This window comes from Cetorhinus maximus, chromosome 10 (genome assembly GCF_964194155.1).
Source record: "Cetorhinus maximus chromosome 10, sCetMax3.hap1.1, whole genome shotgun sequence".
Lineage (NCBI taxonomy): Eukaryota > Metazoa > Chordata > Chondrichthyes > Lamniformes > Cetorhinidae > Cetorhinus > Cetorhinus maximus.
The window spans coordinates 50,808,373-50,830,816 of record NC_135888.1 but is presented as its reverse complement, the minus strand read 5'-3'; the positions used below and the strand labels follow the sequence as shown (position 1 = coordinate 50,830,816).

Genomic DNA, 22,444 nt, shown 5'->3' with positions numbered 1-22,444 from the left:
CAGCTGTAGACAAGTTTCCTCAACACACTTGTCCAACTTACGTCCCACAAGCCAGTTGTGGCCTGTAAAGCTGGCAATGCTGCCCCGACCCTGTTTTCAAAATTCTGGTCAAACAGGTGAGTCTCAATGGAAGATTCTACATGGTGATGCTCCTCCAATCAGCGGCCCTCTCGCTCCCACATTTGCCGGCTGATAGGCATGCCAGGGAAGCACAGGTACGTCGAGGCTGGAGCCCATGGAGCCAGGTACGTTGAGCGCATGGAGGGGAAAGTTTTGGCAGCCAAGAAGGGTGAAGTTGCGTCGGGACTGTGGAGGAGACGCTGCTGTGGTGAGGGCATGTGGGAGTGAGAGTGATTGAGGGGGATTGCGGGAGTGGGGCTGCCGAATGAGAGAGTGTGTCTGTGAGTGTGGGGGGGGGGGGAATGAGAGAGTGTGTCTGTGAGTGGGGGGGGGGGGGGGAATGAGAGAGTGTGTCTGTGAGTGTGGGGGGGGGAATGAGAGAGTGTGTCTGTGAGTGTGGGGGGGGGGGAATGAGAGAGTGTGTCTGTGAGTGTGTGGGGGGTGGGAATGAGAGAGTGTGTCTGTGAGTGTGGGGGGGGGGAGGAATGAGTGTGTCTGAGAGTGTGGGGGGGGTGAATGAGAGAGTGTGTCTGTGAGTGTGGGGGGGGGGAATGAGAGAGTGTGTCTGTGACTGTGGGGGGGGGGAATGAGAGAGTGTGTCTGTGAGTGTGGGGGGGAATGAGAGAGTGTGTCTGTGAGTGTGGGGGGGGGAATGAGAGAGTGTGTCTGTGAGTGTGGGGGGGGGGAATGAGAGAGTGTGTCTGTGAGTGTGGGGGGGGAATGAGAGAGTGTGTCTGTGAGTGGTGGGGGGGGGGAATGAGAGAGTGTGTCTGTGAGTGGGGGGGGTGGGGAATGAGAGAGTGTGTCTGTGAGTGTGGGGTGGAATGAGAGAGTGTGTCTGTGAGTGGGGGGGTGGAATGAGAGAGTGTGTCTGTGAGTGTGTGGGGGGGGGAATTAGAGAGTGTGTCTGTGAGTGTGGGGGGTGGGAATGAGAGAGTGTGTCTGTGAGTGTGGGGGGGGGAATGAGAGAGTGTGTCTGTGAGTGTTGGGGGGGGGAATGAGAGAGTGTGTCTGTGAGTGGGGGGGGGGGAATGAGAGAGTGTGTCTGTGAGTGTATGGGGGGGCGGAATGAGAGAGTGTGTCTGTGAGTAGGGGGGGGAAATGAGAGAGTCTGTCTGTGAGTGTGGGGGGGAATGAGAGAGTGTGTCTGTGAGTGTGTGGGGGGGGGGGAATGAGAGAGTGTGTGAGTGTGGGGGGGAATGAGAGAGTGTGTCTGTGAGTGTGTGTGGGGGGGAATGAGAGAGTGTGTCTGTGAGTGTGGGGGGGGAATGAGAGACTGTGTCTGTGAATGTGGGGGGGTGGAATGAGAGAGTGTGTCTGTGAGTGTGGGCGGGGGGGGGGGAATGAGCGAGTGTGTCTGTGAGTGTGGGGGGGGAATGAGAGAGTGTGTCTGTGAGTGTGGGGGGGTGAATGAGAGAGTGTGTCTGTGAGTGTGGGGGGGGAATGAGAGAGTGTGTCTGTGAATGTGGGGGGGGAATGAGAGAGTGTTTCTGTGAGTGTGGGGGAATGAGAGAGTGTGTCTGTGAGTGGGGGGGGGGAATGAGAGAGTGTGTCTGTGAGTGTGTGGGGGGGGGGAATGAGAGAGTGTGTCTGTGAGTGGGGGGGGGAGAGAATGAGAGAGTGTGTCTGTGAGTGTGGGGGGGGGGAATGAGAGAGTGTGTCTGTGAGTGTTTGGGTGCTGGGGGAATGAGAGAGTGTGTCTGTGAGTGTGGGGGGGGGGAATGAGAGAGTGTGTCTGTGAGTAGCGGGGGGGTGGGAATGAGAGAGTGTGTCTGTGAGTGTGGGGGGGGAATGAGAGAGTGTGTCTGTGAGTGCGGGCGGGGGGAATGAGAGAGTGTGTCTGTGAGTGTGGGGGGTGGGGAATGAGAGAGTGTGTCTGTGAGTGTGGGGGGGTGCGGAATGAGAGAGTGTGTCTGTGAGTGTGGGGGGGGGGAATGAGAGAGTGTGTCTGTGAGTGTGGGGGGGGAATGAGAGAGTGTGTCTGTGAGTGTGGGGGGGGGGGAATGAGAGAGTGTGTCTGTGAGTGGGGGGGGGGGAAAGAGAGAGTGTGTCTGTGAGTGTGGGGGGGGGAATGAGAGAGTGTGTCTGTGAGTGTGGGGGGGTGGAATGAGAGAGTGTCTGTGAGTGTGGTGTGGGGGGGGGAATGAGAGAGTGTGTCTGTGAGTCTTGGGGGGCGGAATGAGAGAGTGTGTCTGTGAGTGGGGGGGGGGAATGAGTGTGTCTGTGAGTCTGGGGGGCGGAATGAGAGAGTGTGTCTGTGAGTGTGGGGGGTGGGAATGAGAGTGTCTGTGAATGTGGGGGGGGAATGAGAGAGTGTGTCTGTGAGTGTGGGGGGGGGGGAATGAGAGAGTGTGTCTGTGAGTGTGGGGGGGGGGAATGAGAGTGTCTGTGAGTGTGGGGGGGGAATGAGAGAGTGTGTCTGTGAGTGTGGGGGGGGGAATGAGAGAGTGTGTCTGTGAGTGTGGGGGGGGAATGAGAGAGTGTGTCTGTGAGTGTGGTTGGGGGAATGAGAGAATGTGTCTGAGAGTGTGGGGGGGGGGAATGAGAGAGTGTGTCTGTGAGTGTGGGGGGGGGGAATGAGAGAGTGTGTCTGTGAGTGTGGGGGGGAATGAGAGAGTGTGTCTGTGAGTGTGGGGGGGGGAATGAGAGAGTGTGTCTGTGAGTGTGGGGGGGGGGATGAGAGAGTGTGTCTGAGAGTGTGGGGGGGGGGAATGAGAGTGTGTGTCTGTGAGTGTGTGGGGGGGTGGAATGAGAGAGTGTGTCTGTGAGTGTGTGGGGGTGGGGAATGAGAGAGTGTGTCTGTGAGTGTGGGGGGGGGAATGAGAGAGTGTGTCTGTGAGTGTGGGGGGGGGGATGAGTGTGTCTGTGAGTGTGGGGCGGGGAATGAGAGAGTGTGTCTGTGAGTGTGGGGGGGGGAATGAGAGAGTGTGTCTGTGAGTGGGGGGGGGAATGAGAGAGTGTGTCTGTGAGTGTGTGGGGGGGGGGAATGAGAGAGTGTGTCTGTGAGTGTGGGGGGGGTGGGGATGAGAGAGTGTATCTGTGTGTGGGGGGGGGGAATGAGAGAGTGTGTCTGTGAGTGTTGGGGGGGGGAATGAGAGAGTGTGTCTGAGAGTGTGTGGGGGGGGGAGAATGAGAGAGTGTGTCTGTGAGTGTGGGGGGGGGAGAATGAGAGTGTGTGTCTGTGAGTGTGTGGGGGGGGGAATGAGAGAGTGTGTCTGTGAGTGTGGGGGGGGAATGAGAGAGTGTGTCTGTGAGTGTGGGGTGGGGAATGAGAGAGTGTGTCTGTGAGTGTGGGGGGGAATGAGAGAATGTGTCTGTGAGTGTGGGGGGGGAATGAGAGTGTGAGTGTGGGGGGGGAATGAGAGTGTGAGTGTGGGGGGGGAATGAGAGTGTCTGTGAGTGTGGGGGTGGAATGAGAGTGTGAGTGTGGGGGGGGAATGAGAGTGTGAGTGTTGGGGGGGGAATGAGAGTATGAGTGTGGGGGGGAATGAGAGTGTGAGTGTGGGGGGGGAATGAGAGTGTCTGTGAGTGTGGGGGGGGAATGAGAGTGAGTGTGGGGGGGGAATGAGAGTGTGAGTGTGGGGGGGGAATGAGAGTGTCTGTGAGTGTGGGGGGGGAATGAGAGTGTGAGTGTGGGGGGGGGAATGAGAGTGTGAGTGTGGGGGGGGAATGAGAGTGTGAGTGTGGGGGGGGAATGAGAGTGTCTGAGAGTGTGGGGGGGGAATGAGAGTGTCTGTGAGTGTGGGGGGGGAATGAGAGTGTCTGTGAGTTGGGGGGGGGGGAATGAGAGTGTGTGTCTGTGAGTGTGGGGGGGGAATGAGAGTGTCTGTGAGTGTGGGGGGGGGAATGAGAGTGTCTGTGAGTGTGCTGTGAGGAATGAGTGCGTCTGTCAGTGTGCGGTTCCTGATGGTGGTGGAGTCCAGAACCAGGGGTCTCAGTCTGAGGATATGGAGTAGACCATTTAGAACTGAGATGAGGAGAAATTTCTTCACCCAGAGAGTGGTGAGCCTGTGGAATTCGTTACCACAGAAAGTAGTTGAGACCAAAACATTGTTTTCAAGAAGGAGTTAGATATAACTCTTGGGGTAAAAGGGATCAAAGGGTATGGAGAGAAAGCGGGAGCAGGCTATTTAGTTGGATGGTCAGCCATGATCATAATGAATGGCGAAGCAGGCTCAAAGGGCCGAATGGCCTAGTCCTATGTGAGTGTGTTGGGGGAGTGAGAGAGTGTGGACGGGGGAATGAAAGTGTGTGTCTGTGAATGTGGGGGGTATGAGAGAGTGCATCTGTGGGGGGGTGGGGGATGAGAATGTGTGTCTGTGTGGGGGTGAGGAATGAGAGTGTGTGTCTGTGGGGGATGGGGAGTGAGAGAGTGTGTCTGTGGGGGGAGGGGAATGAGAGTGTGTGTCTATGGGCGAGGGAGTGAGAGAGTGTGTCTGTGGGGAGTGGGGAATGAAAGAGTGTGTCTGTGGGGTGGTGGGGAGTGAGAGAGTGTGTCTATGGGCGAGGGAGTGAGAGAGTGTGTCTGTGGAAGTGGGGAATGAAATAGTGTGTCTGTGGGGTGGTGGGGAGTGAGAGAGTGTGTCTGTGGGGAGTGGGGAATGAAAGAGTGTGTCTGTGGTGTGGTGGGGAGTGAGAGTGTGTGTCTGTGGGGGGAGGGGAATGAGAGAGTGTGTCTGTGGGGGATGGGGAGTGAGAGAATGTGTGGGAGTGGGGAATGAAAGAGCGTGTCTGTGGGGTGGTGAGTACTGAGAGAGTGTGTCTATGGGCGAGGGAGTGAGAGAGTGTGTCTGTGGGAGTGGGGAATGAAAGTGTGTGTCTGTGGGGTGGTAGGGAGTGAGAGAGTGTGTCTGTGGGGGGAGGGGAATGAGACTGAGAGTCTGTGTGGAATGGGGAGTGAGGGTGTGCAATAAATGCTGTCCTTGCCAGTGATGCCCACATCCCATCGACAAACAAAAAAATTGTCAAAGGATTTGGGAATTCCTTGTGTAAAACAGAACATTGCACATTTAACAATCCACATTCTGGAGACAAATGATTTATTTGATTATGCAGTTTTATTGATCAATATATTTGAAATCATCATCACAATATTGAGCCTGAATTTGTGTAAACTTCCTCCCTTCTTCCTTTAGGTTCAGGACCATTTGATGTGTCTAATGGATCGTGTTAAATCATCACTTTAATGTCTATTATGGAAATGATGGACATTGCTCTCAATTTTTTCTTCTTTTATTTCCGGCTACACTTCCTTTGGAACAGCCAGAAGCCCATCCTCTCCTGGAAAAGAGAATAGGAACAGTTATCACACGGTCCGTTACAGGTTAGTGCCACAGTGTAACAATACATGAAGCATACAGCAGTTTCTCTCTGTACTCTCCTTCTCTCTAGCCCTCAGGGATACTCTGTCCTTTTCACAATATTTAGCCCCCATCCCGTCTAAGGTAAGAAGCTTCTTATTTCTGTCTCGATTTCTTCCCTTGGACACGTGTGCTCTGACTATCCTACTTCAGCCACCAGCAGAACTTTGATTGGTCGCTGTGAGTTCTACCATGTCCAAGCTTGTGAAATGGAAGTGATCAGGAGATGGAGTTACTCCCAGTAGAAATATATCAGGGTTCAGCTGGGACAGACAGTCAAAGGAACATATGCAGTACCTTCCGGGACAACATCACAGTACTCCTCACATTCCTTCTGGGTATAGAACTTGTTGCCATTTCCTTGACACCCACTGTACTGGAAGGCAGCACATTTACCAATTACCGAGTCAAATGCCCAGAGATTAATAATCGCTTTGCATGGGCCAGCTTCTATAGGCAATCTACAGGCAGCTGCAACAGAGGAACAGAGACATGTTGGAAATTGAGTCACGAAGACTAGTTAAACAGAGTGAAGCTTCCATGGTGGAATGGCACGCTGACATATTCACTGTCAAGACATAGACATAAAGATTAACTGAGCACAAGGTTGTTGTAATAGCCTCCAAGGGGTTGCAGCATGACATCACTAGAAAGGAAGTATGTCATGCAATCTAGTTTTAGTTTCACTTTTGCTTTTGAGTGCACACACACACACACACCTCTGCTGCTGATGTGTCTTCCAGTTTTATACCTTTGTAAATATATTCCCGTGTGCCTAGTCTAGAGAAATGAATGCACAGTGTGTTTACCCAATCCCCCTTATGAGTGATTGGTGCCTTTACATCATTAGAAAAGCACGACAATGTCCATGAGGAGCAACAGGGCAGAAATTGGAGGAAATTTTTAACCTGCCCCCACCCATTTGTGTTGTGTAGCTTTTTTCCCCCATTTGTTTGGAGCAGTCACTCTGTCCATTGAGTTGTAATGCATCTGCTCAGAGGTGCACCCCACCCAAGGGTGTTCACAGATTGGTGTGCCCTGACTGAGGGTGCACAGATTGGTGTACCCTGGTTGATATACAATAAGTCTTTGTTTTAAGATGCCCCGATTTAGGTGGATTCGCTATAAAGTGGTATTTGTTTAATGTCCTGTTTCCTTGTTATTAGTGCTGATCTCTGCCATAACATGTTCTCCTGTTTCGCGTGTCATCGCGTCTTGTGGCATTGTTCTGTAGCCTGGTCCTGTATTCAAGGCAACATTGATGATGTATTTAAGAAACAGAGGCATCCAAAGCCAGGGTTTTGGATGAGACTTTTAAATCACTTATAAAGTTGTTTTATTCAAACAAAAATTTGGAAGATTTTAATTTAATTTAAATTTGGAGTTTTGTTGTGGGTTTTAGGAAAGGAAATTAAAATCATTTTTAAACATGAGTGAGTAACGGCCAGTAGGCGGTGGTAGTGTGCCTACTGCTGTAAAGAAAGCAAGAGAAGCCATCAGCCTAGCCGTGAAATTGGATGTTTTAGGAAGTCTTGAGGCAGGAGAGCGAGCAGTCCATATTACTCGAGTGCTTGGGCTACGTCCTACGGTGCAACAGCTGGGTCTTCCCCCAAGCCAACATGCCCAACATTGAGGCTCCAAATTGTCATGGTGATAGCTGACTGTGGTAGTGTAGATACTATACGGTACTCTGTACACAATAGGGGGTCACCTGACCTGGGGGTTGAAGGTCAGGTAGCACAGGTTGGATCCTGTTTTGATACAGTCCAGATACTGCCGATATGTGTTCATGTTAGCAAAATGTGTTACCAACAAAGTTAGCTCAGCGACAATGTCGATGGCCTGTGTGCATCATTGAAACAAAAAACAAGACACAAATCACTCGAAGCCAACTCCATTGAAACACTTTAGGGATTGCCTCAAAGCATCTCTGAAGGGGTAAAACATCTCCCCAACCCGTTGAGCTGGAGTGGCAACAAGTCACCCAGGCGACTGCCTAAAAAGAGATAAAAGCAGAACACTGCAGATGCTGGAAATCTGAAGTAAAAACAGAAAGTGCTGGAAAAACTCAGCGGGTCTGGCAGTATCTGTGGAGAGAGAAACAGAGTTAACGTTTCGAGTCTGTATGACTCTTCTCCAGAGTTGAAGACTCAAAATGTTAACTCTGTTTCTATCTCTACAGATGCTGCCAGACCTGCTGAGTTTTTCCAGCATTTTCTATTTTAATAAGAGAGAGTGAGAGACTGTTGAGTGTTATCTAATTTGAATTTTTACAGCTTTTCTTTTATATTTAGTGATTTATGATATTTTGCTAATTATTTCAGTGAGGAATGCAGAATCCTGCACACATTTGGTACAGTTTTAAAGATTGTACGTTGTTTTTTTCTGGGCAAGAAACATCCAGTGGAATCTAACTCCAGCTTTTGATTCCTATGGGAAACCATGATTCACATCAAGTTGATTCACTTAAAGTGGCGATTTTCAGGAATGCACATAGTGAGGACTTACTGTATAGCGAACCAGATACAGACTGTGCCCTGGTAGAGATATTCATGAATTGGTGTAACCCAATTGAGAATAAACACAGACTAGTGCACTCCAGCCAATATACACACAGATTGCTGTCCCCCCGATCGATATACACACAGATTGGTGTGCCCCGATCGATATACACACAGATTGGTGTGCCCCGATCGATATACACACAGATTGCTGTCCCCCCGATCGATATACACACAGATTTCTGTGCCCCGATTGAAAAACACACAGATTGCTGTCCCCCCAATCGATATACACACAGTTTGGTGTGCCCCGATCGATATACACACAGATTGGTGTGCCCCGATCGATATACACGCAGATTGGTGTGCCCCGATCGATATACACACAGATTGGTGTGCCCCGATCGATATACACACAGATTGGTGTGCCCCGATCGACATACACACAGATTGGTGTGCCCCGATCGATATACACACAGATTGGTGTGCCCCGATTGATATACACACAGATTTCTGTGCCCCGGTCAATATACACACAGATTGGTGTGCCCCGGTCAATATACAGACAGATTGGTGTGCCCCGATTGATATACACACAGATTTCTGTGCCCTGGTCAATATACACACAGATTGGTGTGCCTGGGTCGATATACACACAGATTGGTGTGCCCCGATCGATATACACACAGATTGGTGTGCCCCGATTGATATACACACAGATTCCTGTGCCCTGGTCAATATACACACAGATTGGCGTGCCTGGGTCGATATACACACAGATTGGTGTGCCCCGATCGATATACACACAGATTGGTGTGCCCCGGTCGATATACACACAGATTGGTGTGCCTGGGTCGATATACACACAGATTTCTGCGCCCCGGTCAATATACACACAGATTGGTGTGCCTGGGTCGATATACAAACAGATTGGTGTGCCTGGGTCGATATACACACAGATTGGTGTGCCCCGATCGATATACACACAGATTGGTGTGCCTGGGTCAATATACACACAGATTGCTGTGCCCCGATCGATATACACACAGATTTCTGTGCCCCGATCGATATACACACAGATTTGTGTGCCCCGATTGATATACACACAGATTGGTGTGCCCCGATTGATATACACACAGATCGGTGTGCCCCAATCGATATACGCACAGATTGGTGTGCCCCGATCGATATACACACAGATTTCTGTGCCCCGGTCGATATTTACACAGATTGGTGTGCCCCGGTCAATATACACACAGATTGGTGTGCCTGGGTCGATATACACACAGATTGATGTGCCTGGGTCGATGTACACACAGATTGATGTGCCTTGGTCGATATACACACAGATTGATGTGCCTGGGTCGATATACACACAGATTTCTGTGCCCCAATCGATATATACACAGATTGGTGTGCCCCGGTCAATATACACACAGATTGGTGTGCCTGGGTCGCTATACACACAGATTGATGTGCCTGGGTCGATATACACACAGATTGATGTGCCTGGGTCGATATACACACAGATTTCTGTGCCCCAATCGATATACATACAGATTGGTGTGCCTGGGTCGATATACACACAGATTGATGTGCCTGGGCCGATATACACACAGATTGGTGTGCCTGGGTCGATACACACAGATTGATGTGCCTGGGTCGATATACACACACATTGATGTGCCTGGGTCGATATACACACAGATTTCTGTGCCCCAATCGATATACACGCAGATTGGTGTGCCTGGGTCGATATACACACAGATTGGTGTGCCTGGGTCGATATACACACAGATTTCTGTGCCCCGATCGATATACACACAGATTGGTGTGCCTGGGTCGATATACACACAGATTAGTGTGCCTGGGTCGATGTACACACAGATTGGTGTGCCTAGGTCGATATACACACAGATTTCTCTGCCCCGATCGATATACACACAGATTGGTGTGCCCCGGTCAATATACACACGGATTGGTGTGCCCCGGTCAATATACACACAGATTGGTGTGCCTGGGCCGATATACACGCAGATTGGTGTGCCTCAATCGATATACACACAGATTGATGTGCCCCAATCAATATACACACAGATTGCTGTGCCCCGATTGATATACACACAGCTTGTGCCCCTTGATTGATAGGTACACACCTGTGATGGAGATAAAGAATATGATGAAACATGAAAAAAGGGTGTATATTTTTTTTCGTAGGGCGTGGGTGTCACTGGCGAGGCCAGCATTGGTTGCCCATCCCTTATTGCCCTAGGGAAGGTAATGGTGTGACTCTGTTTTGAAATTTTCTGTAGTGATTTGGGACAATTGAGCTGGGCTAGGCCATTGCAGAGGGCATTTAAAAATGAATCACATTGTTGTGGGTCTGGAGTCACATGTAGACCAGATCGGGAAAGGATGGCAGATTTCCTCCCCTAAAGGACATTAGTCAACCAGATGGGTTTTTACAACAACCGAGACTAGTTTAATGGCCACCATCTCAGTTACTGAGACTAACTTCATATTGCAGATTTATGAATGAATTGAACTGACATTCAGCTGCCATGGTGGGATTTGAACCCATGCCACCATGTGATGTTACCACTATGTCAATGTCTCTCCGCTGTGTGTGATGTATGAGGGATGTCAGATGAATTCTTCTAGTGAGAGCCAGGCCAAATACAATAATGTGAAAAGGGAAGTGAAGAGGGAAATAAGACTGACCAAGAAATAATAAAGAGAATAGAATGGCAGTAAATGGAACCAAAAAACTCTAGCAGCATGTAAATAGTAAACAGACAGTAAGAGATGGAGTGGGCCCTATTAGGGACAAGGAGGGTGAGCCATGCTTGGAGACACAGGGTAAGGTTTGAATGCATAATGAGTACTTTGTCTCAACGTTTACTAAGGAAGAGGATGCTGACGAAATATTGGTAGAAGCAGAGATGGTAGTGGCAATGGATGGAGTGAAAAATTGAAAAGAAAGATTGATAGGAAAAGATGGTTATGCTTAGAATGGATAAGTTAACTGGTACGGATGGTTTGCATCCCAGTTTGCTAAGGAACTGGGGGTGGAGATAGTGGAAGGGCTTTCCATAATCTTCCAAACTTCCCTGGATATGGGAGAGTGGCAAATGTGACAGCCCCTTATCCTGAGACAGTGTTCTAGATTCCCCAGCCAGGGAAACAACCGCTCAGTGTCTACCTTGTCAAAGCCTTTCAGAATCTTAAACAAAAACAGAAAATGCTGGAAGAACTCAGCAGATCTAGCAGCATCTGTGGCGAAAGAAACAGAGTTAACGTTTCGAGTCCGTATGACCCTTCTTCAGAGCTGAAGAGAAGTGTAGGACCACAACTTTTTTGACATATATAAATGACTTGGATTTTGGAATACAGAGTAAAATTTCATAATTTGCCAATGATACTAAACTTGGAAATGTGGCTGATGGTGAGGATGATATCACTCAACTGCAATGGGATATAGATAGGGTAGCAGAAAAGTGGAGGATTGAATACGTGAGTGTGAGGTGATGCACTTAGACAGAAAGGATCGGGAGAGACAATGTTGACTTCATGGCACAGTTCCAAACAGTGTGCAGGAACAGGGGGACCTGGGGGCTGATGTGCATGGATCTTCAAAGGTGGCAGTTAACAAAGTATATGGAATAGAGTATTGCATCCAATTCTGGTCACCACACTTGAAGAAAGATGTGAGGCCCTTGAGATGGTGCAGAGAAGATTTAGCAGAATGTTCCAGGGATGAGGGATTTTAGTCACAGAGTTAGACTGGAGAAGCTGGGGTTGTTCTCCTTGAGACAAAGGAGATTGAGGGGAGATTTGATATAACTCTTTCGAGTTATCAACAGTCACAGATTGTAACTCTTTCGAGCACATTCAAAGTTCTTGGTTTCCGGGAGCCACGAACCCACAACCTTCTGATTCAAAGGAGAGGATGCTATGATTAGGCGGACAAAATTATCACAGGTTTCAATCAGGTAAACAAAGATGAATGGTCCTGGGGAAGAGACGTAGAGGGATGTGAGGGAGAGCTGTGTTATGCAGCAAGTGGTAATGAGCTGAAGTTCGTTATCTGTGAGGCTGCTGCAAGTGAAGATGATGGATGATTTCAAAAGGAAATTGAACAGGTACTTGAGTGAAATAAACTCACAGGCTTACAGGGATCAAACAGGGCAATGGGACTCATTGGATTGCTCTACAGTAAGCCAGCATGAAACTGGTGAGCTGAATGACTATCTTCTGTGCGGTAATTGATCCATGACTCACTGTCTGGAGGCATGAATGTACACCGACTGTAGAAACACAGGAATGTACACTCGCTGAAGAAACACAGGAATGTACACTCGCTGCAGGAACACAGGAATGTACACCGACTGTAGAAACACAGGAATGTACACTCGCTGAAGAAACACAGGAATGTACACTCGCTGCAGGAACACAGGAATGTACACTCACTGCAGGAACACAGGAATGTACACTCACCGTAGGAACACAGGAATGTACACTCGCTGAAGAAACACAGGAATGTACACTCGCTGCAGGAACACAGGAATGTACACTCACTGCAGGAACACAGGAATGTACACTCACTGCAGGAACACAGGAATGTACACTCACCGTAGGAACACAGGAATGTACACCGACTGTAGAAACACAGGAATGTACACTCGCTGAAGAAACACAGGAATGTACACTCGCTGCAGGAACACAGGAATGTACACCGACTGTAGAAACACAGGAATGTACACTCGCTGAAGAAACACAGGAATGTACACTCGCTGCAGGAACACAGGAATGTACACTCACTGCAGGAACACAGGAATATACACTCACCGTAGGAACACAGGAATGTACACTCGCTGAAGAAACACAGGAATGTACACTCGCTGCAGGAACACAGGAATGTACACTCACTGCAGGAACACAGGAATGTACACTCACTGCAGGAACACAGGAATGTACACTCACCGTAGGAACACAGGAATGTACACCGACTGTAGAAACACAGGAATGTATACTCGCTGCAGGAACACAGGAATGGACACTCACTGCAGGAACACAGGAATGTACACTCACTGAAGAATCACAGGAATGTACACTCACTGCAGGAACACAGGAATGTACACTCACTGGAGGAACACAGGAATATACACTCACTGCAGGAGCACAGGAATATACACTCACTGCAGGAACACAGGAATGTACACTCACTGCAAGAACACAGGAATGTAAAATTACTGAAGAAACACAGGAATGTGCACTCACAGCAGAAACACAGGAATGTACACTCACTGCAGGAACACAGGAATGTACACTCACTGCAGGAGCACAGGAATGTACACTCACTGGAGGAACACAGGAATGTACATTCACTGCAAGAACACAGGAATGTACACTCACTGCAGGAACACAGGAATGTGCACTCACTGCAGGGACACAGGAATGTGCACTCACTGCAGGGACACAGGAATGTGCACTCACTGCAGGAACACAGGAATGTACACTCACTGGAGGAACACAGGAATATACACTCGCTGAAGAAACACAGGAATATGCACTCACTGCAGAAACACAGGAATATACACTCACTGCAAAAACACAGGAATGTGCATTCACCGTAGGAACACAGGAATGTGCACTCACTGCAGGGACACAGGAATGTGCACTCACTGCAGGGACACAGGAATGTGCACTCGCTGCAGAAACACAGGAATATACACTCACTGCAGGAACACAGGAATGTACACTCACTGCAGGGACACAGGAATGTGCACTCACTGCAGGGACACAGGAATGTGCACTCACTGCAGAAACACAGGAATATACACTCACTGCAGGAACACAGGAATGTACACTCACTGCAGAAACACAGGAATGTGCACTCACACAAGAACACAGGAATGTACACTCACTGCAGGAACACAGGAATGTGCACTCACTGCAGGAACACAGGAATGTACATACTGCAGAAACACGAATGTACACTCACTGCAGGAACACAGGAATGTGCACTTACTGCAGAAACACAGGGATATACACTCACTGCAGGAACCCAAGAATGTGCACTCACTGCAGGAACACAGAAATGTACACACACTGCAGGAACACAGAAATGCACACACACTGCAGGGACACAGGAATGTACACTCACTGTAGGAATACAGGAATGTACGCATACTGCAGGGACACAGGAATGTACACACACTGCAGGAACACAGGATTGTACACTCACTGCAGGAATACAGGAATGCACACACTCTGCAGAGGCACAGGAATGTACACTCGCTGCAGGAACAGAGGAATGTACACAGACTCAGAGACACAGGAATGTACACACGATGTAGGAATAGAGTAATGTACGCACAATGTAGGAATGAGGGAATGAACACTCACTGCTTTAGTTTGTTACCTCACCTACAGTTCTGCAGGTCTGCAAACATTCCCGCTCCGTTTTAAAATTGTTCCTGTTTCCAAGACAACCTCCATAATTAAGCTTCTGACAGGTCATCGAGGTGTGGTTGTAGTAGAATCTGGATACACGACCAAAGCAGGGACCAGCATCAGGGATCAGTTTGCAGGATTCTGTAGAAAAAGATAGAGACAAGATTAATTTATCGATGGTTACATAAAACCTCCAAAAACATAACTGGTCAGTTAGGACCCCAACCACTCAGACTCCAGTAAGCCAGGGATCAGAAGTGATCCTCACACAGTTACTCTCACAGTGCTGTATAAAATATTTCACTGAGTACTGTATTCCATTCTGCTCTCAGTAATACCGCCAGTGTTGTACCCATTGCTGTACTCAGTACTGTATCCCATACTGTCCCCACCTGCACTGCGAGTTGTGTTCATGAGGAACCCAAAGGCAGACCCTTCCTCATCTTCTGCTCCGAGTGTTCTCCGTGCACGATCCTTATACAGAGAGAGGGGTGGAGAAAACATATCAGTAATCATATGGGCACCGTAAATGTGAAGAAAGTTTTGTTTAGTCTAAGCTCATAGTGCTTCTGGATTCAGTTGCATAATATACAACCTGGTGTTCAAAAGCAGCTGTAATCAGAGCACCGACAAACTTCATAGAAATGTTATTAGAATTTCTTTCAGACAATTGGATTAAGGAAACGTCTGAGACAAACAAATTCAAACACAAACTAACCATGTGATCTGTTCAGTTAAACTGCTTTTCACAGCATTGGTTCCTGGGACACCTCACTCAGTTCACCTCACTGCACTATTCCTGTTTCTGTTCTTCATTCCTCTAGTGATAAACCAAACCGCTCCCATATGCTTTTTAAACAAAATTCTCACCTTGTTCTGCTACCTGGGAATATTTGTGTACATACAGCCCCTGGTCTCTCTGTCCCTGCACCCTCTTTAAAATTGTGAGTGTTACTTCATATTGCCTTTCTTCATTGTTCCTTCCAAAATGTATCACCAATTGTTCACGTGTTAAACTTCATCCAGTGTGTCTGCCCATTTCACCAGTCTGCCTGTGTCCTCCTGAACTCTGCTCCTGACCCTCCTCATTTCATTTACAAGCTTCATTCCATTGCAAACATGGAAATGCTGCCCTGAAAACCCAAGTCCAGGTCATTAATAATAATCAAAGAGAGCGGAGCTTCCAACACCAACCCCTGGGGACCAGCGCTGTTTACTTCCTTCCAGTCCAAACGCACAGCCATTCACCAGCACTATTTGCTTCCTGTCCCTTAACCAATTACTAGGGGATATAGATTTAAGGTGAGAGGAGAAAACTATAGAGGAGATATGTGGGGCAAGTTTTTTACACAGAGGGTAGTGAGTGTCTGGAATTCGCTGCCAGAGGAGGTGGTGGAAGCAGGTACGATAGAGGTGTTTAAGAGGCAGCTTGACAAATACATGAATAGGATGGGAATAGAGGGATACGGACCCCGGAAATGCAAAATGTTTTAGTTGATGGGCAATATGATCGGGGCAGGCTTGGAGGGCCGAAGGGCCTGTTCCTGCGCTGTACTTTTCTTTGCTCTTTGTTCTTTGTTCAATATTGTAGAGGAGATCTTGTGTTGCTTGGCCTCTGACACCAAATCTGAGTTCAAGTCCTACTCCAGGACATGATGACCCAGGCAGATGTGTTCATAATGCCGCCAAACAGGTTGAGTATCAACCTGTAAATCCATCCAACACACGCTAGTGACAGGTGGTAAGAGTGGGAGAGATTCCTGGTCAGCCATGGAAAGAACATTGGAGCCCCAACCATCACTCTCTGGATTATAATATTCATGTAAAAGTGCATGTTGCCGCAGCAACTCAGAATTCTTGGGCAGCCAGTGTGGATCAGATTGGTGCTAACTGTATGGAGTTTGATTCCCCTTCCAGCTGTGTGGATTCAGGAGCTGCCTGTGCTGGAGATCGTGGTGCTGTGGGTCGGAGCTACCTTTGGGCAGAGAACTGGAGGAGAAGAGCGCAAAACTGTATCCATGAAGCTACCATTTCCTTAATGCAAATGGTTTTAGTTTTTGTCACCTATTATAATGAATCATGGAATCATAGGGCAGAATTTTGCCGTCAGCGAGCAGGGGGCGGGGCCCACTCGCCGACACGTAAAATGACGCGGGATGACATTGGGGGGAACCCCCGACGTCATCCCGCCCCACTTAAATTTTCACAAAGACGGGCCCGCAGTAAGATCAGCTGCGGGCCCGCTAACCTGTCAATGGCCAATTGAGGCCATTGACAGATCAATTAAAGTACTTAGTGTACCTGCCCGTCCAACCTTAAGGTTGGTGGGCAGGCCAGGAGCCCTGGCGGGCTTCTGAAAAAACATGAAACCTCATCCACCGGCGGGATGAGGTTTCATGTAGGGATTTAAACGGTTTAAAAAAGTTTTAGTGTAATTTATGAACATGTCCCAACTCATGTGACATTGTCACATGAGGGGGACATGTTAAGGATTTTTTTTCTCTAATTTATAAAGGTTTTAAAAGTGTCAGCAAAAGAACGCACTCTCACTTTTGGGGAATCCCCTCCCCTGCCCACACAGGAAGCGCATAGCACTTCCCGCCAGACGTCACGCTGGGCGGGCCTTAATTGGCCCGCCGATGTAAAATGCCGCTTCTCCGGCAGGGTCGTCTCCCCGCCCGCCAGAGATTGGGTCGGGCCCGCCCGCCCGGCAGGTAGAAAATTCTGCCCATAAAGTGGTTACTGTTGGTCATTCAGCCCATCAGGGCTCTGGCAGCTCTCTGCAAGAATAATTCACTCCTCTGAAGGTGCTAATCCAATTTCCTTTTGAAAGCCATACTTGAATCTGCCTCCACCACATCACCGCAGAGCAATTACAGACCCTAACCACTCACTGCATTAAAAAGATTTCCTCATGTCTCCATTGCTTCTTTTGCCAATCGCCTTGAATCAGTGTTCTCTGGTTCTCAATCCTTCTACCAATGGGAACAGTCTCTATCTATCCTGTCTACACCCCTCATGATTTTGAATACCTCTATCAAATCTCCTCTCAACCTTCCTTTTTTATGGAGAACAACCTTCGTTTCTTCAATCTATCAATGTAACTGAAGTCCTTCATCCCTGGAACCATTCTAGTTAATCTTTTCTGCACCTTCTCTAAAGCATTCATATCCTTCCTAAAATCCGGTGTTCATAATTGGACACAATTGGCAGAATTTAGTTAAGGTGACATGGTTAGAGAACTGACATTTACCTAGACTGCATCGGGCTCCCACTCAATCAGGATCCAGCCCCCAAAATTTGCCATCCAATCAGGCCAGCATCTCTCCTGTACCAGCAGTGCCACTGGGAGTAGTAGTGGCTGCTGCCGGTAATTCAGAAAGGCCTTCACCAGGGATCGTCACTGGAGGCCTGGAGAGAGATTAAGTGAGGGTGGGGTGGGGGTCTCAGGAAGGGGAGTAGGATGCAAGGGCAGGGATTGGCTTCAGCAGCCCCTGACTGCCTGATGCTGGGTTCCTCAATCAGGCACTGAGTGCCTGTGAGTATGGGACCCCCTGGTAGGCCGCTGGCAAACCTGTTTGCTGAGCAGCTCTGAGAGCACGGGAGACCCCATCTGAGGCCAGCTAAATCTCTGAGCACCATTAAGGCGCAGTGGCTCAGTGATAGTTGGTCTAAGTGGATCTTTAACATGCCTAATTGACATTCTATCTCCATTCTATCCCCTCCAGCCCCTCACTAAATGCGGGAGGGACACTTCTCCGAGAGTCAGGCTTGGGGCATCCCGCCTATTTCTCCCGGCCCACCCCTGCCAACATGTCGCTGCAAGAGTCTCTGTTAAATTCTGCCCAATATTCCAGCTGAACCAGATTTTTATAAAGATTCATCATCATTAACTTGCTTTGTACTCTATGACTCTATATATAAAGCCCAGGACCCCTGGTACCTTTTAAACCACTTTCTCAACCTGCCCATGCACCTTCAGCCTCTGTTCCTGCACCACATTTAGAATTGTGTCCTTTGTTTAATGTTATCCCTCCTCATCCTTCCTAGTAAAATGAATCACTTTGCACTTCACCATCACTTGTCCACCCATTTCACCAGCCTGATTATATCTTCCTGAAGTCCATCATTATCCTCCTCAAAGTTGCTAAAACTTCCAAGTTTTGTGTTATCTCTAAATGTTGAACTTTTGCCCTGTAAACCCAAATCTAAGTCATTAATACATACCATGAAAAGTAGTGGCCCTAGTACTGACCCCTCGGAAACCCCACTGTATACCTTCCTCCAGTCCAAAAAACAACCCTTTACCACCATTCTCTGTTTCCATCTTCATAGCCATGATGGCATTGTCTCTTTCATTCCATAGGCTTCAACTTTGCTGGAAAGTCTATTATGTGGCACTTCATCAGATACTTTGTGGAAGTCCCTATATACCACATCCACCACATTATCCTCAACAATCCACTGTGACCTCATCAAAGAAGTCAATCAAGTTAGTTAACCAGAATTTGTGTTTAACAAATCCATGCTGATTTTCCTTAATTAATCCATATTTTTGTAAGGGAATGTTAAATTTTTCCTGGATCATCATTTCAAAAAGCTTCCCCACCACTGAGCTTAAATTGATTGCCATTTTGCTGTGCTTTATCAAGTTCCTTTTGAAAGTCTAAATACGCAACATCAACCATATTACCCTCATCAAACCTCTTTTTTACATCTCCACAGTACCAGTCACAGGACCAGTCTGCCCGTTCAGTACAACTCCCATCACTAATCCCTTGGACACTCTACTTAATATATCATCCAGCAACTATCTGTGGGACACTCCACTCAGTACATATGCCATGCACTGAATCCTGGGATACTCAACTTGTAACACCCTCTGTCATCTCGGCCTATTATTTAGGAAGAGAATGAAGGATTGACTCACCTTGACGGGTGAGGCTGGGATGGGCTCCCATGGAACACACGCTCCTGTTAGGATAGATAAGCAGTTAGAAGCATGTCTGTAAACACAATCCAACATCAGCCATTCATAATGTTCACTAAAATCCAGGGAGGTTCTGGGGCGATAAAAGGCCTGAATTAACCTCCTCATCTAACTACAGTGTAATAATCAGATCTCAAAGATTCCAAATCATGTTAGAAACAGATGAACTGATGTCAAATGTTTTCATTTCTCTCTGTCTCTTTTCTTCTCATTTATATCTCTCTCTCTAACTCTACCTCCTTTTATATCTTTTTTTCACTATCTGTTTTGAACTGAAATTATTATAAAAGTTTGTGGAATAGGGTAAATGCAAAATACTGCAGTTGCTGGAAATCTGACATAAAAACAGAAAGTGCTGGAAATATTCAGCAGGTCTGGCAACATTTCTGGAGAGAGAAACAGTGTTATAATTTCGAGTCCTAATGACTTCTTCAGAGCTGAAGAGAGGTTGAAATGTGATGGATTTTATACTGTTTAAGAGGGGGGTGGAGCAAAGTGGGTCAGGAATAGGTAGGAAGCTCAGGAGAGTTTTGACAAAGGTATCATGGCACAAGACAAAGGAAGTCTTAATGGCAGTGTTAAAGACTAAAGAAGGTGCTGATTAAGTTAAGATGGTAAAATGTGTTAAGAGCAGAACAAGGGTCAGCACACTATGAAAGCAAAACGTAAGAACAAGTGACAGATGGCCCTGGGGGGGTGGGAGGAGGGTGGGTGTAGGCCATTGCGGAAAAACAAATTGGATTGAAAACGGGGTCAAGATGGAGGAGAAGGTTCATGGTCTGAAGTTGTTGAACTCAATGTTAAGTCCGGAAGGCTGTAAAGTGCCTAATCGGAAGTTGAGGTGCTGTTCCTCCAGTTTGCGTTGGGCTTCACTGGAACATTGCAGCAGGCCAAGGATGGACATGTGAGCATGAGGGCAGGGTGGTGTGTTGAAATGGCAAGCGACAGGAAGGTCTGGGTCATGCTTGCGGACAGACTGAAGGTGTTCCGCAATGCGGTCACCCAGTCTGCGTTTGGTCTCTCCAATGTAGAGGAGATCGCATTGGGATCAGCGAATGCAGTAGACCAAATTGAAGGAGGCACAAGTGAAGCACTGCTTCACCTGAAAGGAGTGTTTGGGCCCTTGGTTGTTGCAGAGGGAGGGGGTAAAGGGACAGGTGTTGCACCCTCTGTGATTGCATGGGAAGGTTTCATGGGAAGGGGATGTGGTGTTAGGGGTGATGGAGGAGTGGACCAGGGTGTCCCGAAGGGGACGGTCCCTATGGAATGCTGACAGGGGTGGGGTGAAGGGAAGATGTGTTTGGTGCTGGCATCATGCTGGAGTTGGCTGAAATGGCGGAGGATGATCCTTTGAATGCGGAGGCTGGTGGGGTGAAAAGTGAGGATAAGGGGGACCCTATCATGGTTCTGGGAGGGAAGGGAAGGAGTGAGGGCAGAGGTGCAGGTGGTGGGTTGGACACGGTTGAGGGACCTGGCAACCACAATGGGAGGGATCCCTTGGCTAAGGAAAAAGGAAGACATGTCAGAAGCGCCGTTTTGGAAGGTAGCATCATCAGACAGATGCGACGGAGGTGGAGGAACTGGGAGAATGGGATGGAGTCCTTACCTCAAAGGCGATATATTTCCAAGTCAGGACGGTGAGTGGCTTGGAGGGGTACTTCCAGGTGGTGATGTTCCCATCTATCTGCTGCCCTTGTCCTTCTAGATGGTAGTGGTCGTGGGTTTAGAAGGTGCTGTGTAAGGAACCTTGGTGAGTTTCTGCAGTGCATCTTATAGATGGTAAAAACTGCTGCTACTGTGCGTCAGTGGTGGAGGGAGTGAATGTTTAAGTTGCTGAAAACTAAACAAGTGGTTTGGGATATTTACTTATAGAATAGTGTATGACTGAGAATGAATTACAGGTTATAATGAGGTTCAGGGCCTCAATGTGCTCACCTCGTTCAGGCAGAAATAGAATCATGTCTTCTGGAATCCCTTGTTTCAATGCAAACTGTTTGAATTGTTCATTGATTTCCTTTCTCAGCTCCCTTGTCCTTCCTGGGAGATGAGCATTCAGTTAAAACTCCAGAATCAAACTTAGAAAACGATGTGTGAAAGAGCAGGTGTAGAATCTCTTACCGTACAGGGCCACTGACTTTGTCTGGTTGATCCCCTTCATTCTGTCGTACAATATAAAAGCATACTCATGGTAGTTGGTTTCGATTATTCGAATATCTGTAGTGTCTTCAAAAGCTGGAAAACAAATTCACTGACTGTTTAATCATTTCTTTGTTTGGTTACACACCTCTGTCCTTACAAATTACCAACTTCCCTTTCCTCTCCCAAATCCTTGTCAACTCCCATACCCGTACACATCTTTCCTGGATTCCATTGGCGGAATTTTCTAGAACGTGACTAAGTCCCGTGGCGGGTGTGGGAACAGGGAGAGCTTCCCACCATGGAGACTGCTGAGAATTTGTGCCATTGCGCATGGCATTGGCATAATTAGTGATGTAGTTGGGGGTTTCCCGATGTTTAGTGCGACAGGGCCAGGCTGGATGGCTCGCAACCCACCATCATTTCCAGGCACCCTGTTTAAAAGGTGTCGGGCATCAGACGATCCACCGCTGAAATCAGAAGATCCACTTCCGGAAAGGCCCTGAAGATGGAAACTGAACCTCCGGAAAGGCCCTGAAGATGGAAACCGAACCACCGGAAAGGCCCTGAAGTTAGAAGATCCATGTCGTAGATACTCCATTCAGTCAATGCTGCACATGGTGGTCCAGGCTCTGCTCGCTAAAGGCCTCCATCTTCCCTTCCGATCTCCATGAAGTGTCCCAGGCCTCCTTGCTCGTAAGTCTGACAGTGGCATTGGTCCAGACATGTTCTGGGCCGGTGTGAAAACCTGCTGGTGGCATAGATGATTGGGCACGGCCTCCATCTGCCCATTAACAGGATACAGAACTGATTCATGCCAGCCTCTGGGGGAATGGCGACCTCCCATGACAGGCGAGAGCGCACTTTCCCGCTGTCATTGT

At 48.2% G+C, this 22,444-nt stretch overlaps 1 protein-coding gene across 1 annotated transcript in view; it reads right to left on the bottom strand.

Moving 5' to 3' along the window:
- Nucleotides 1–22,444, bottom strand: part of LOC144685320 (papilin-like) — a 260,238-nt gene that overhangs the window by 140,451 nt on the left and 97,343 nt on the right. The window contains exons 3-9 of the mRNA XM_078549730.1: nucleotides 21,546–21,659; nucleotides 21,363–21,464; nucleotides 19,368–19,411; nucleotides 14,830–14,911; nucleotides 14,411–14,578; nucleotides 5,778–5,951; nucleotides 5,364–5,400 (exon numbers count right to left, since the gene is read on the bottom strand). Coding sequence (XP_078405856.1) covers nucleotides 5,364–5,400; nucleotides 5,778–5,951; nucleotides 14,411–14,578; nucleotides 14,830–14,911; nucleotides 19,368–19,411; nucleotides 21,363–21,464; nucleotides 21,546–21,585 — 647 coding nt within the window. The 5' untranslated portion in view covers nucleotides 21,586–21,659. The remainder of the gene's footprint in view (nucleotides 1–5,363; nucleotides 5,401–5,777; nucleotides 5,952–14,410; nucleotides 14,579–14,829; nucleotides 14,912–19,367; nucleotides 19,412–21,362; nucleotides 21,465–21,545; nucleotides 21,660–22,444) is intronic.